Source organism: Ambystoma mexicanum, chromosome 2q, assembly GCF_040938575.1.
Source record: "Ambystoma mexicanum isolate Mex_15411 chromosome 2q, UKY_AmexF1_1, whole genome shotgun sequence".
Classification (NCBI taxonomy): Eukaryota; Metazoa; Chordata; class Amphibia; order Caudata; family Ambystomatidae; genus Ambystoma; species Ambystoma mexicanum.
Genome location: NC_090924.1, coordinates 408,857,302 through 408,874,084, shown reverse-complemented (window position 1 = coordinate 408,874,084; position 16,783 = coordinate 408,857,302). Strand labels below are relative to the sequence as shown.

Here is a 16,783-nt window from a genome sequence, read left to right as displayed (position 1 = left end):
GCCTAGTGAACAATCAATCAAGAGGAAGCATCAGAAGGGGTCTGGGTCCCACATATAAGAAGACAGCCCCAGGCAGGAGAGTATACCAGGTATGTCCAGTGAACTGCCAAGAGAAGCCTAAGAAAGACCTGCGAAGGAAGACCTTTCCACATACACATTGAACTATCAAAGGAAGCCTGAGAAAGGCTTAGGGAAGGGAGACATTCCTCCAACCAGAGTGAATCACCATGAAGAGCCTGAGAAAGGCCCTGGGAAGGGGGCAATCCCCCAAACACAGTGAACTATCAAGGGAAGCTTAACAAAGGCCTGGGAAGGGAACCATTCCGCCAACCACATTAACCTACAAGGAAGTGTCTGAGAAAGGACCAGAAAAGGACCGGGGAAGGGTGACATCCCCTAAACCACAGTAGAATGACAAGAGAAGCCAGAGAAAGACCTGAAAAAGGGAGAGATTCTGCCTACTTTGCGAACCACACCATCCAGAAAAAGAGAGTTATACTTCTGGTCCCTGAGGTGACAAATACTTTTTAGTTTTGTTATAAGTGGGAAGGTTAGAAGTAGGATTTTGACACAGAACGGTGGACTTTTTAGTTATGTGCATTCTGACATTTCCTTAGTTTTATTTGAGGCAGGGAATCCCTTCTTAGAGGTAGGGTTAGAGAGGTTTCCTTCTTTCTTGTTGGTACAAAATAAAGGTATTTTCCCAAATGCACACTTCTCATGGGTGGGTCTCGTCCTCTACACCTTCATGGAACATAAGCAAATATTGCAGAAACAATACACCACCATAATCTGCACAAGATCCTCTCCAGGTTCAGCATATCCAATAACCACTCATCACATCAGCTTACCTGCAATCACGTGCTCGAGATTCAAATTGCTGGGATTCATTTCAAAGGTGCATCTTGTGCTGGTTGTTGTGAAATTCATTCCCCGAATTTGCTCACCACCTTTGAATACCTGTGAGAAGACATTGACAGTGACAGAATTTTTAAATCTTTAATTTTGATTTTTGGGCCACCAATTTTCCAATCTTGCAATGACAGGACATTCTGGATAGATAGCATTTAACCATGCAACCAATGTTATCACTAATACATATATGTCAATGACATTTGTAATATCAGCCGAAATGTGATGCACCCTTTGCTGTGATGAGAATCCCTTTGTCTCAGTGTCTTCGAAGAAATATATATATTTTTTTCTCTGATCCGTAAAGTAAAAGTGCATATGCACTCTCTCCATGGTGTGGTGCTAGATGCAAACAGCACTGCCCATGTGCAATGTTTTGTCTAAACACATGGGGTCTCCTTTTCTGCACTGTGTACCGAACAATGCAATGCGTAAAACTCTTGCATAAGGTTTTTATGCATGCATTTCCGGTAAACCCAAAAATTTGTATTGTGGAGAGGAGAGGCGGAATGCAGTTTGCGTTTCTGCCACTGCCTTCCTTTCCACAACACAAAAACTCCAGCATTTGTGCCTGCATCCACTGCACAAATGCTGGGGATCCCTACGGCCTGCAGGGTTTTTGTACCGGCAAGCAGGCAAACTCCATAGGGATCCATTGTAAACGCTGTCTGCCATGCCAATGGGGGTAGAGGGAGTGGGTTAGGGTGGGGAAAAGAGAGTGGAGGTAGGCCGGGCCACCTTAAGGAGTCTTGGGGACCGGGGCACAGACTCCTTTGCGGCCCACTTCTGAGCCAAAGAAATTACATGAAACACGCACATCGCGATCAAAGCCCCCAGCTTGATATTTTGTCCTGCAGCAATGAAAATATGTGTGGGGCTCCCTACCACTCCTCCTTACCCTCTTCAGACTGGCTGCAATCAGAATAACAAACAATCAGCATTTGAAAGGCAATAATTTCAGTCCAGGGTAGTTGTGTTCAAGCATAGGCACAGGAACATTTTTAGAAATAACAGCCACGAGAAAGGTGTAGTTCAAAGGCAGGGCACATATAAGTAGCTGTATGAAAAAGGCACACCTACTCCAGCATAGAGAGAAGACTCAGGTTGGCAGTCTCATTAAAAGTAAAAGTGCCCAACCATGTAGACAGATTGCATAGTTTGTGGATATAAATTAGAAGCTATGGTTTTCAAGAAGTTTTGCTATTAGTCCACAAAGAACAAATGACTTTGTGGTGTGCAATATATCAATGGTCATGATTATTCTATACAATTCAACACTGTAGCCAGCAAAACAATGAGTGAGACTTTTTTTGAAGAGCATACCCTTAGAACAAAAGGCTCTTAGAGACCGAACTCCCGATTCTCGGCTCGGTGTAAATTGCTGAAAATTTCAGATTATGTTTTACCGACATGTTCGGTAAATAATACCTGTTCTGATGGTCTCGGATTTCACTGATGGAGCACACAATGCACTAGCTCAGGAACCTTTGCGCTTGTTGCCAGCATTGGCATGAAACCAACCTGGCAATCACCAGTTCCATAAACAGGTTGTTTGTATATGGATTCTGGTTTTACTGCTCCACATTAGTGACAGTGTAAACATGTCAGATGCATACACTACCTCCTTTGGTGATGGTCCGCTTATTGCACTTTCGCTATTGTGGAGGAGTGTGACCAGTGAAAAGAGGCTAGGTCACCCATCCCCCCTCCCAGTCACAACCTACCTTACACAGCTAACTAGACATGTGCCTTTGAACAGGGGTAATCCAACAGATTAAGTGCTTCTCAACAAAAACAGAAACTCTCACAAGTACGCCTGATATTAATCGTGCTGGTTTAAGTAGATATTTTGCACTTACTTGAACATAACTCTGCAATATTCCTGTAATGAGTGGATTATTGTTTTTTGGGGTGTTGGAGGGACAGGTTGATGAGGATTGTTCCACAGTGCTACGGAAAGCTTAAAAATAAAGGGAATGCAAAAAGGGGTGTTTTGGGCAGCGCTTTTGTTAAATTGCGAATGTTGTGCAATTATACAAAACTGCTGCCAAAAACGTGCAATCCGCCCATTAATTAAAAAAACAGGCGAAATGCAGATCGTTATGACACATCAGTATCGTCCTCTGCGCCGACGCCCAATAACCCCTGAGAATGATGACAGTATCTGGACATCATGAAAAGACGCAATGAAGCATGGTGTTTACCATGCTTACTGCGCCTTCAACAGAATCGAGCCCTGAGAAGTTTCAACAGTTTACAGACTGGAAACGCGGACAAGTTAGGCAAAACAAGATTACATGAGTTGCCCAGGATCACGCATGTTGGTTAAGAGGTGAAGCTGAGATTTGAGCGAATCTGCAATTTCTGTAACTGACCACATTGTTTCCCAGTTTTTATCGTAGAGCAAGGTGCAATTTTTTTGTGTTTCACTTTCATGAAATAAAATAATGCCTTATTGTTTTAAGAACTGACTTGGAAAGTATGCAATTCACATTATAACCCAATATGAAGTATTTAAGGCAAAAGGACCTTTATTCTAGCTTCATTTTCACTATCACCAAGGCAAGTTTATTAGCACCACAATATTAATTGATGTGAGCTTTAACGGCTTCATCTTTGATTTTCAATTATTTACGACTGCTATTTAGTGTGTGCAGAAGTACCTTTCAAATTGTTTAACAAAGCAGACTGTTTTTTGCAGACTAGAAAATACGTTTGCCAGAGGTCTTTTGACATTTGGTTGGCTTGCTTCTCTCTAGAACCCCTTGCACTCAAGTGACATACATGAAAAGAATGATCACGCACTATGCTAAAAAATGCCACCCATAAGTGAGAAGGCAAACCATTTCACACGAGACAGCACAGCACAATAAGGTGACATAAAATGATGTTTTCAGGATCAATGTATCTTCCACCGGAACAGCTGGGATATGAGCCTCAACACTTTGGTCCCAGTGTCTCGTATTTGACAACCTAATCACCTCGCCCTACTAACACTTTTTGCTCCTCATTGGGAAGTGGTTGCGATTTTAACAACCTTCATTTGGAAGAACAAAGCTTCAGGCCTGCACCAGATGGATGCTATGTCACTTTCTATAGCTGGCGCTAACTGGTGCAATTAGATTGCTGTGTAGCACACTTAAGTGTTACTATCACAAAAGTATGTATACATGCAATTAAACAACCTCAGACATTGGAAAGGATGAGTTGGCCTTGCTGGAATTTAGTACTGTGATTTGACATATGAACACAAATGTCTGTAACCAGTACCTAACAAACTGACCTATCTTCTGAGCAATCATGGCACTCAAATATATCAATATGCATTTCAACTTTCAGTATGGCACACTAACTATATATAAACCACAGAAGGGTGAGAATACTACAGGAGTTGTGCTATAATGACTGGACAAACTGTACTACAGTGATCACAAAAAGCATGATAGGATTCATTGATAGGACCAGATGTACTGGTTAGCAACAGCCTGGCTGCACGTTTGGCACCTCAGCAGCGCACCGTACATGGTATGGATTATTTTAGTTTTGTAAAACAAATGGGCACTGACTGATTTTAATCAGGCAGCCATGTGGGGGCACGTGGCCCTTTTGCCCTCCCATAAAAACGTCTCTGGTAGGGTGTGTGGAGAAGAGAGAGTGGGGGTAGGGTGGGTGGGGCACAGAGAGTGGGAATAGGGTGGGGTAGAGAGAGGGAGCAGGATAGGTGATTGGGGAAAGAGAGAGTCTGGGTATGGAGGGTGTGTGTGGGTAGAGAGTGGGGGTTGGGTGGGTGGAGGTAGAGAGTGGGGGTAGGGTGGGAGGAGGTAAAGAGTGGGGGTAGGGTGGGAGGAGGTAGAGCGTGGAGGTACGGTTGATGGAAGGGGTAGAGAGAGTGGATGTATGGTGGTTGGGGGTTGAGAGTGGGGGTACGGTGGATGAGGGTAGAGAGTGGAGGTAGGGTGGGTGGGGTAGAGGGAATGGGGGTTGGGTCGGTGGGTGTAGAGAGAATGGGGAAGGGTGGGTGTAGAGAGAATGGGCAAGGGTGGGTGGGTTAACTGGCACACACACACACACACACACACTATCTGTCAGATAAAAGCCAACACACTGAATGGGTAAGAACATTGAACTCGGTTTATTGTCCTATACGTGTGCCGGCAGCCAGAGAGGTCTAGAAAGTGACCGAGCACTACACAGAGGCCCCCAAAGAGATATGCAATGCATTACAATCATGAGAAATTAATGTCATCAATGGAAGCATACCCGTCTGTCCATATTTCCCTGTGGATGTAACCGTTCAATCACACCTTTGTAGGTGCTGGGCGCAGGAGGTGGCAGTTCACAGAATGTTAAGGGGCTCATATCAAAAAGGGATGTTGTTTAGGGATCGCAAGAGATCGCATTTGCGACCTCTGAGGTCTCCCTTGCAAACTATGTGGTCCCCCTTTTTTTTGTAAAGCAAGCTCCTGCGCTGTGGCCAGCACCATGTGGCTTTTTACTTCTGGAGTGGCTGGCTTTGTTGTTCAGGCCCCTTAAAAAAATATGAAAAATAAGAACAGGAGTGTCACAAGTCTAATACTTTCAGCACTGACTCTAAATAAGAAAGAATAGGAATACCAAATAATGTGTCTTTCTGGAATTCTATACAATAATTGCTAGACTTATTAAAGGTTGATTTCAGGCACACTTCAGGTGGTGAGTCACTGATTTAGTCTGTTCTTAAACGCCTCAACTCAGCCTTTCATCATTCTGAGGTCGATAAATAAGTACCAACACAGGTTGGGTGATATAGGGTTTATATTTTTTCTATATAAAGCACTTAAGCATAAGTGTTATATAATAACACATCATTGTCATTTGGTCATGGACGTCTGCTTGCATTCACAGTAATTTGGTAATATGGGCCTATACACACTGATCTTAACGATACATATGGCGATCCATTCTTGTATGAAATGTACATCGCATTATAGTGATATCGTAACCATATTTTTCGTAGAGTACATAGCTATGTGATGCCATTTCCCGTTTTGTCAACGGGTGACAGGTTGTGTTCCATAGCTTCCCGTGTTATCACTTTGGGGTGGGGGCAAATGACATCAATTCTTGTGATGTCATCAGGGGGGTCAAGGGTCGTGTGATGTCTCTTCTGCTACCCCTAGTATTTTGGTGAAATTACATCCCTGTATCAAACAAATGTCAAAGGTCATGGTCAGTTTGGCGAAACATCTGCAAAGGTGTTTTCCTTATGGCGCTTAGCACCTTGCTGTTTGGAGGAAGGGTGCAGTGACTATTCGCACCTTACCCTTCCGTGGCTTTTGTGCTGCCGAGACTGCGTGTCTCCGTAGCTGGGGGCAGGAGAGGAGCAGTCGCAGGGAGGTTGGGGCTGCCCCTCACCCAGCTGCTGATGGTAACAGCAGTTACCCTGCCTCGCTTGTGGGATGCCCATGCAGCATTGCCCATTCTTGTAACATAATGAACATTTATGAAACACTTTGTATAATACATAGCAAACTATGTACTCCTTAATTTGTATTTAAAATACCTGAATTGTTTTCCTGATCATAATGCATTACATTTTAAGTATACATTAAAAAAGACGAAAAAAAACGTGCTAAACTAAAGATGGTGAAAAGTGTGTAGAATTCACCTGCTCTGCCCTATTCTTGTGGAATGATGTGATGTGATATATTGTGTCTGGTTGGTTGATTGGTAAAGGGTGAGGTCAAAAAAGGATGTTGTTCTTAATGTCATCTGAGTACAACTGTGACATACCACCAGCTGGTTTTAAGGCTTGTACCTTATATTCTGAGAAAGAAGGTGCACAGTACAGAAAATACTGGGTTCCGAGTGAAATCCAAATTGACCCAGATTTTCTGTAGCAGGAAAAAGGGTAGGTGTGGACACGAAAAGCCAGCCCTTATGCATTATCACACTTTGACTGTGTGGTGAGATGGGCGGTAATGTACTTAATTTCCCTAATTATCGGTCAGCCATGAGTGCTACCATTTAACGTACATGCCACTCAAACCACTAAAGACGATGTGAACAGGGACGTCCATATTAATTGTACATCTTTCCTAGTACCGGACATTTCTTTTAGAAGCCTCTGTGCTGGTTGCTTACGCCCAGATTCAATTGAATTCTCCAAGACGTGAACTCCCAGAATGCACTCGTTTTTAAAATGTGTGCAAAGAACTGAAACGTGTAGTGGGTCCCCGGTGGCCTGCCTTCATCTTGTCATTTTATAAGGAGCGGTGATTGGCTGCACATTTCCCAAGTCGGTTGCACTTCTTTCTAAATAATGTATTGCAAGAAAATATATCGCAAAACAATCAGTTGCAAGAAATGTGAGCAAACTTTGTAAAGAATATTTTCAGAAGGCAAACCGCCAACACAACTGCTACAATTACAAGACCCACAAAGCTCACCATTTCGTAACACGTATGGGCAGGACACTGGCCAACAGAAGGAACGCTGAACTCAGCATGATGGAATAAGAGGACAGAAAGTGAAGTTTACTATTTGCCTTGAGGACGACCTAAGGTCGAAACACGTGTCGGCTGTTTGACCACAACAATAAATAACATTTAATTTTAAGAGGTGCAGAGTTTTGAATGACTCACAAAAGATAATATCTTAGGGTATAGCGCAGACCATCACCACAAATAGTCCTAGCATACTGTCAAAAGAACTATGTCCCATCTCAGATCGCAGCTGTCAACTCTTTACGGGATTCAGGTTCAAGAGTATTTTAATATCATCAGTTATCTCTGGTTTGGAAGTGGCATCATAGGACATAAATAGGACAATTATAAATATGACAATACAATTGTCCTGATAGGCTGCGGAGGCGGGGAGGCAGGAACAACGTGCTTTGGCTGTCTGCTTTGTTTCTGTGAGGTGTCTTTCTGCAGTAAAGTAAGACTGTTTTGGGGACGTCTTAGGGCCCTGGTGCACTGAGGCGTGTGGTTCCCTAATAGACCTAAAAGGTGACAAACTTAATTTTGGAGCAGTGTTTGGATCAATTGTTAAAATAGAAAACATTAACAGTGTGTTGTTGTTAAAGTTTAGGCAGCCACCTATGATCAATGACATAAGCATGCATTGCATGCAAAACAGTGAAACCTGGCTGAGGAGGACTTTGAGACATGCTGTTTACAGTTGAGACGGACATTACTGTAGAAGGATTCAACAGAATAATGTTTCAGAAGAGAGGGTAATGTTACAGTAAACCACAGCTGTAGCATGGCACCTCAAAACATGGGCCATGCATGATGCTCATCTTTAAAGGGATAATGAACACATCCTTCTTCAAAGAGCACATTGTGTGCCACTGGTCTGCATCTGAAAAGGTGTTTTGCCCAAGGAACCCCAACACTCTGAATACAAGACAACAATCCAGGATAATCCAGGAATAATAAAGGACAACAATACTACTCCTCTGGTGAGGGATCCAAGGTGAACCTAGGCCTTCAAATGATCGGGACTTCTCCGACATAAATCAGATTCAAATGGCACAAGTGATTTCCAAGGAATAATTGGAGCAGGTTCATGAATCCATGAAAAAGGCTGAGCTAATCAATGGATTTGCAAACCGTTGATTAGTCGTAGTTTTACAAGACATTTGCGGTAGGACATGGTTTGCCCTGGGACAGGGTACTGGTATTTCCTTCTGTCTTGTCTTCTCAATGGGTTAAACCCAGGTGGCTTCTCCAGCTGGTTTTCTTGCTGGGATAATGGTTGGGTTAATTCTCCATCATCTCCCTGGGTTAGGGCTCTGTTTTCCCTTCTGTCTTCTCCTTTTCTTCTTTCAGAGCTTATGTCTCTTCTTTCTATGCCCTGTCGTAAGATGGGTTCTCAGATTCTTCTGGTGGTATTCGTTTCTCAGGTTTCTTTGGGCTTTTAACCTCTTCTCCGTTCTCCTTTTGCCAGTCCACAGTACCTTCCAGGGATCTAGTCTCATGGCCCCCCGCCTCATCTTCTATCCAAGGCCCTCTTCGCCCTCTCTTGGTGTAATGCTCTTCCAGACCGTAAACCTCTCTGAAGATTCTCTTTTCTAGGGCCCTACAAATATACAGAGAGAAGGTGGCAGTAAAAATGGAAGAGGTGTTTATAAAGGAAAAGAAAAACGTACTCACATCTGACAAGATTAATAAGGGCAAACCATTAGCTAATAAACACTAAAAAGAAGAAGGAGGCTGGCCTGGTGCAAGTCAGTTAAGGGGAGGTGGGTGGTAGAGTGAAACCCTGACCAGGAAGACAGATGAGGAATAGTCAGGGTAGTGGGGTGCAGCCCCCAAGTTCTGAGGGAAAGCAGATCCAAAGATGATGGTTGGTGAAGAGTCATCAGAGGAAGACAACCACCATTACCCCAACAGAGATACACTGGCTGTGCAAAAATCTGTGTGAAAAGACTGTACTACTGGTGCAGAAACTGTTCACCTGTCAGGAAAGAGGTCAGAGGAAATGGTTTAAGGAGCCCTGGGAAACCCACAACACCACTGGGGTTGTGAGGTTTTATCACACGGCACTTGAGAGGTTTGGATCTCGGTCGATAGATGTCCCATTTGATTTACCTGTATAACAATATAGAGAGGTAAACAGTCCCTTCCATGATCAGTCTCCTCTGCAGCCTGCACTGGCCTCTTGACACTTACTTGTCCCTCTTTCCACTTAATTCTTTCACTTGCCCATTCTCCTGTCTTGATATTCCTGTCATGCCCCCATGGTTTCTTCATCTTTCCCAGCCTCCTCAGAGTTTCGCTGCATTACTTCCTTATTTTCCATTTTCCTACTCATCTGTCTTGCTCCCTGTTGAAAAGTGACTTCCTTGACAGATGTCTCAGAGTCCCATGTAAAAAAGGGAAACTTCTTTACTTCAATTCCAAGTTGTATAGCTCAAGTTACATTTTATAGGTCACAAGTAGATAAGGACACATAAGTACAAATCCGAAGGCCACCCTCTCTCGAAGCCAGTCTCTGATGAACTGTCACCCAGAGAACACCCAGCAGAGAACATTCATACAACATTCCACATCCAGGCACTCATGACATCACATACCTAATGAGCAGAGCAGATGGGGAAAAGGTAAGTCACAACAATCCCCCCCTCCTTCGGAGCTAGAACATTCTTGAGGTCTGTGCTTTTTCCTGCTTGCATTCTCCTGTTCTCTCACTTCTCATGGCCTCTTCGCTATTGCTGATATTTTTCTTTCCATCTTCCTTTTCTATAAGTGAATAAGTCCTATGCCTTATCTTAGGACTTCTAGTATATTGACAAAGGTGGCCAGGGCGCTCTTTCAGCTAGTGAACAACAATGCTCCTGTAATGGTATAAGGGGAATCTCCCCTGGTCACACTCACATAGCCCCTGCAGCAGGGCAGGGGATCTCAGGTGCTGGAAAAAAAGAATACCGGCCCTTTAAGGACTCAAGCAAGAGGTTGGCATCCTCACCAATGCCCTCTTTCCAAACCATGTTCATTCCAAAAAAATACAGACATCACAAAAGATGTCAGACTTGCTTCTGAAAGCTGCAATCATGCTGCGAATTGTGACAAACACTGAAAATGATGCTACACCAGAGGAAGGAAATGAATTAAAATCTAACCAATAACACAACCTTACTAATATGAATGCTCAACACACTTGCTGGCCCTAAAATGAAAACCAATCCCTGGGAAGGGCCTACTAATCGATAAAAGGAACATCCCAGGAAGGAGATGTGTCTGTTTGGAGGAAGATGTTGTGGCATGAGTTTGAAGAAGACAGAAGAATTTTGGAGCGAAATAGTGAAGAGCAAATGTGGCTCGGGACTAGAGGAGAAAAAGAGACATCAGGATGTAGTTGAAGAAAAACAACAGAAGATGGTTAGAGAGAAGCATCAGAAGGTGGATGGATAAATACATCATGAGGGGGTTGGAGAAGAAGAATTTGAGTTGGTACAAGACAAGCACCAGGAGAGGTTGTGGAAGGACATCAGCAAATGGCTGGAGAAGAATAACAGATTTTAAGAGAGAAGCATCAGGAGGTTTTTGGGAACAGACAACTGGGGGGTAGTTGGAGAAGAACGAACTAGGTGGAAAGAGAGGATCATCACAAGGTTCTTGCAAAAGGAAACCAGTAGGTGGTTGGAACAAGAAATCAGGAGGTCAAGGAAGAAGGTAAAGAGGGTGTGGTAGGAGGGAGACATCAAGATTAGATTGGGCAAAAATACCAACAACAACTGGGGTTTTGGAGAAATATTCAGGTGGTTCCAGGAGGAATGCATCCAGCGGAGGTTGGAACCAAGCTAAGGGACGAATAGCAAGCAAGAGCCTAGATAGTGAGAGCTGGAAATAAATAGCGGGCAGGCTAAGCCTGAGGAAGTGTGTAGGGGCGAGGACCTAATATGAAGGTATGAAACCCATGGAGGAAGGCGGAACAAGCATGTGGCCTACAATCAGAATAGGAGGAGCGAGCTGCAACAGAAAGTAGAAACCAGGACCCCAGGATGAGGAGGTGATAAGGCTCTGTTTAGCTCTTTTAAAGAACCGAGGATACGAAAAACCAATTGGCTCTGTCATAAAACCAACTGGAGACTCCACCAATTTCTCCAACCTGGGATAAAGACACAATGATGACTGTGGGAGCTGCCAGTATAATGGAGGTGATTACATCGCACCAGCAATCAAATCCAAGATGGAGGATTAACAGAGAATGTTAATGATGGGGAGGTACCCCATCATCTTGTGAATCATAACATGAGCCCATTGGGAGTGGGAACCATTTAATTGAATTTGAATTTTGGGACTGAGGAAATTGTACTCCAAAATGAGAGGTAGCAAGTCTTGCATTTCTATCCAACAGAGTGAGGAAGGAAAATTCATCCGGACAATTCCACAGACAGCAGCATTTCTTGGAACTGTTATTTATTACAGGAGAAATTGCTTAAAATACCTTTTGAGAGAAATTAGAGGGGCCACCTAAGCAGGCCTAAAGGGGAGGGGAATTAGGTTGGATTTTTGCCCAAGTTACTCCTTCAACACACACATCACGATTGGTCTGGTCTGTTGATCCAAGTACACAACATGACTCCTCCTTTCTTTTGCAAGGCTGGTCCTGATTTATTTTGGCTGCACTTTATCAAACCTCACTGCCCCATTATATTCTGTTTGCCCTTTTGGCCTACTGTGACAAATTGATTTCTGCCGTGCAGGAGTATGAGTAGAGGCTATAGCGCCTAATCAGCCCTCACACTTCCACAAACCAAGCGCCAACACAATAAAGGTAAAACAGGTGCAGTTAAGAAATGCACCTCCTTTACCTTTTGTGGCAACGTGGGCTAAGGGAAAGCTATACATTAAAGAGGAGATTGAATGTGGTTCAGTAGCAACCCAAACAGTGAAGTAGAACAGTCCAAAATAAAGGAATGTCAAATCAAATTTCTTTAAAAATGTATACTTTGATTTAATACACCATGCACACTAATAAACAACTAGAAAACATTACACAAAAAATGCACCGCTGAGAAAAGAATAATGAGGTCCTGGGCACTGCTGTGGCTGGCAGAGATGCATGTTTTGTTTCAGCAGCAGTTCACCCACAAAAGTACCATGGAATGGTTAGGGGACAGAGCAGAGCTTTCATCAGCATTGGACCAGCTGACTTCACCTCACCACTGGAGGACTTCAGAAAGGGCTGCTCTACCAACAGGGACAATGCAATCTTCTTAATGGTTTGAAGTCCAGAGATGATTAAAATGGTAATCCCTCCTTTTAAAGGCAAAAGCCTTCAGGTGATTGCATTAAAGCAAGCCTGATATAGGGGTCAAATCCCTGTCCTTAGAACAAGTGGACTTTGTCTTCTGATATCACACCCAAACTGCTTTGTGCTACAGGAAGTCAAGCGATCATGAAAGAAAGATAGAGCAAGAGAGAAACAAGATGGTGAAACCATCGTCCAGCTGTAAGGTTCTCCCCTGTCTACACTACTCCCCTTCCCTTCTCAATATAATCAAAGGCCTTTAGATATGCAGCACACTAGTGCGAGGCCAAGCCTTTTGTGGATGGTTGTGTCCTTTGATTCCTGTTCCGAGGCCAGCATCCTGTGGAGTGGCTGTCTCTCCGGAGAGGAGGTACCTGCCCTCAGAAAGGAGCAAAGAGAGGCAATCCCCTAAGGCTACAGTCGTGCCAGCAGGGGCAAGGTTCCGTCTTTCTGGGGAGAATACACATAACCCTTCCACAGCTGAAATGGGCTTAAATGGCTGACACATGTGTGAGACCAAATTGACATGACTTGAATAACTATAAGAGAAGCTGGACTCCATACCCTGACTCAGGTATGCATTATTTCTATAGCATGGGTATAGCATAGCTTAAATACAGCACCTGTGCTCCAGAGACTTGACTGTTACTGCAGTTGTCACGATGGCACCTGTGACCCCTGAACCTGCTCTGTGCCACTGGTAGAGTAGGTGCTGCAGATCAGAATCCAGATGAAGCAGGGCACACGTACACGGTATGCCTTTGGCATGGAGATTTATGAAAGGGGAATTTGATCAGCAGATTCCCTTTCAGGGATGGAATTCCCTCCAGGGATTAGTCTGTCTTTCAAGGCCCCACTCTTCAATCTCTGCCTGCGCCCCTTCACAATTTGTCCAACACCTGTGGTACTCTTCCAATGTTTGTTCAGCATTTCAGACACTTGGAGATCTGAACATCAGCTCATCAGGGCCTCATTACGAGTATGACGGTGAGATAAAAAAAAAACTCACCGCCATTGGGACAGAAAAGGGATTTAGGGGGGATGGGCCATATGCTGGACTTCTCATTGCCCTTTTCCGATATGTCTCTGTCCTACTCTGAAAGCTGCTTGGCACCCTCAGTCCTCCCTCTAAGTGCATGGCATGGTCAATCAGTATAGGGAAACATATTGGAAAAAAATTGTAATTGAATTAAGAAACTATCATAAATAAAATGTATGCTAAATGTTCAATAAGTCATTGCATGCCCACCAGCCTCAGGCATAGAACCAGTGACCCCTGCCCTGCCGGTGTACAAGAATGAGTAGAAGCAAAAGTGCCTACTCAGCCCTCACACTTCGACAAAACCAGAGTGAAACCAACCATACAGGTAAAACTGGCACAGCTAAGAAATATACCTTCTTTGCCATTTGTGGTAATGCGGGCCAAGGGAAGGCTACATTCTCAACAGGGGGTGTGAATGTGAAACAGTAGCAACCCAAACAGAAAAGCACAACAGTCCAAAACAAATGTCCAATCACGGTTCTATATAGATATATATACTTTAATTAACACTGTTATGTTATATTATCTGCATTTATAAAGCAAAGCCTTCACCAGCTACGGCATCCTGGTGCTCAGGTGTAAACTCGAGAGCGATCAAAGAGGACACGAAGAAAGCTTAAGCAGAAAACAGAAAGGTTTTGCAAGGACAATGGGGAGGAGTTCCATAATTGATCTGCTACCACAGAAAAGCAACAACCTCCCACACAGGAAAGTTTGACCAGGGAACAAAAATCCAGAGGGCGGTAGAAGAACACAGAGTGGGATGGAACATAGAGAATGGATTTAACTTGTAGAAAATGTTTTATAAAAAGCCAGATAGATGAGTAAGAGGGCCTTAAACCTTATCGGTTTAGCCAGGGGTAGCCAATGCAAAGCATCCAAAATAGGAGAAGCAGAGGAATAATGAATAATGAGCAGCACCAGTGGCCTGCCTGGCTGCAATGTTTTGGAGGATTTGTAATCGCTGGAGTAAAAAAACGGGTTGCTCCAGGAAAAGCGAGTTACAATAATCCAAAGGTCCAGATGGAAAAGAAGATACTACCAAGGGATGCAGTGAGCAAGGGAGGTAGGGCAAAACCTTACACAGAATGTGCAGGTTTATAGTTAACAGACTGGCATACAGTGCTGACCTGGGCCTGCCAAGACAGTGAGGCAGAAAGCTTCACACCTAGGTATTGTACCACTAAAGACGGAGAAGGCAAGAGCCCAAGTTCGACCGGCCAGAAGGCTGAAGAATTTCCTGAGGACTCAAGGGTGACACCAACAAGAAAGACCTCTGTTTTATCTCTGTTAAGGCAAAGCCCATTTTTTCTCATACAAAGATGGACAGTCGACAGACACTTATGACGCCATTCAGCCATAGCAAGAAGAGAGAGATCAAGACACACCAAGATCTGAGTGACATCCCCATATGAGAAACACTGAAACCCAAAAGAGTGAATAAACTTAACAAGAGGCTGGATATAGATATTGAAAAGGAAAGGAGAAAGTGCCGAGCCGAAACTATTTACAATAATACCTAAATATAAAGCACTACAAAAACCCACCTGTGAAGAAAAAACACAGATGATGCAAAGACAATAAGAGGCAACACTCTGGGTAATGAAGCAGGGGGAGAATGGCAAACAAATACAATGTTCTTCAAAAATAATATGTTCTTTTAGCAAAAGGGATTAAAGTGACCTAGTCTCTAGCGCCCAGAAATGGACCAGAGGTAGTCATCAATCACTAATATCTTTGATGTGTCTTGGCTGTTCAAGCACAGTTAACCAGCCTTCTTAGCACTGTGCTAACAGTTCACGTAGGTGTTTAATGAGGCAGTCACGGTAGTCCAGATGGCAAGCAGTTGTATAGACAGGGTGGAGCTAAATGTTGCTGTGTTTCAAAGCGATGCTGCAGGGATGAGGATTAGGGAGATTGACAGGTTCGGTTTGGTGGTCGAGGTTCAGTGGCTGAGGTCAGGATGCGCAAGGCGAGTTGGCTCAATGCTGCATTCGAAGGTCCCTGTTCGGGGAGAACATTGAGGTTGGATTGACCATCAAATGGATCAGCAATGAAAAGGCAGAGGCGGTACAAACAGTGTTGCGTGTGTTACAAGTGCAGCAATACTTAGTTTGAGCCAAAGCAATGATGTGCTTCAAACGGCGCAGTGCAACAGTAAACTGGTTAGAATGTGTGGGACAGCAGTTCTAAGGTCGGCGATTGCCAAAGGCCACCACTGGAGGGTTCTGTTGGTTCAAACAGTATCAAACAGACTCGAACCATGGTTTGTATTGGTTGAACTATGAAGTTGCAGGAATCCTGGCTGTCTTGGCTCTAAAGTGCTATATGCCCACTACAGGTTTTCAGGGGCAAGAGTAGTCCTTGTTCTCGGACTCCCAAACACGGGGAGTCTGGCACCCACCTCCAGGAGTCTTCAGCACAGTAAGGGCAGGGTGCCAGAAAGAGAGGGCTTGCTCCAGCAGCAGGTCACAGCCATTGTGCCCATGGGATGCTTAGGGAGCAGAACGTGTCTCTGTCTTGTACTATCTGTCTTCATCTTACAACTGGAGATCACTGGAAAGCACTGCTCTCCCAGCAGGTTCGAACACATTTTTCTTCAAGGTTGAAGTCCAGAGATGAATCAGAGAATTTGAAAACCCCCACAGGTGATTGGACTAAAGCAAGTCTGCTTTATGGGTCCAATCCCTGTCCTGGGAACAAGTATACTTTGCCTTGATATGATATGATATGATATGATATGATATAGCATTGATAACGCGCCTATACACAAGTGTTTCAAGACGCGACGAGGCAAGGGAGAGGGAACAAAGGGAAGACAGAACAGCGATCCTACTAGGCCAGGTATCATTCAGATCGTGCATGGGGAGGGGGAAAGGGAAAAGTGTGTGGGGAAAGGAGAGAGAAAGTTACGGAATAGTAGAATGAATAAGATAAATAAAAACAACCACTGGTGGCAACTGCAAGGTAAGTGCAAACATAGGTGCTGGTAGGGGAACTGTAGGGATGCAGAAAACAGCCCCCTGGTGCAGGGGTTGCCAGGGAGGCAGTGCAGGTGGGCAACTGGCAGGCCTGGGCGCGAGAATC

General features: G+C 44.1%; 1 protein-coding gene across 2 annotated transcripts in view; it reads right to left on the bottom strand.

The window, feature by feature from the left end:
* Positions 1-16,783, bottom strand: part of LOC138569454 (metalloproteinase inhibitor 1-like) — a 380,069-nt gene that overhangs the window by 266,469 nt on the left and 96,817 nt on the right. For both annotated transcript variants that reach the window (XM_069647435.1, XM_069647434.1), the window contains exon 4: positions 852-960. In XM_069647435.1, coding sequence (XP_069503536.1) covers positions 852-960 — 109 coding nt within the window. The remainder of the gene's footprint in view (positions 1-851; positions 961-16,783) is intronic.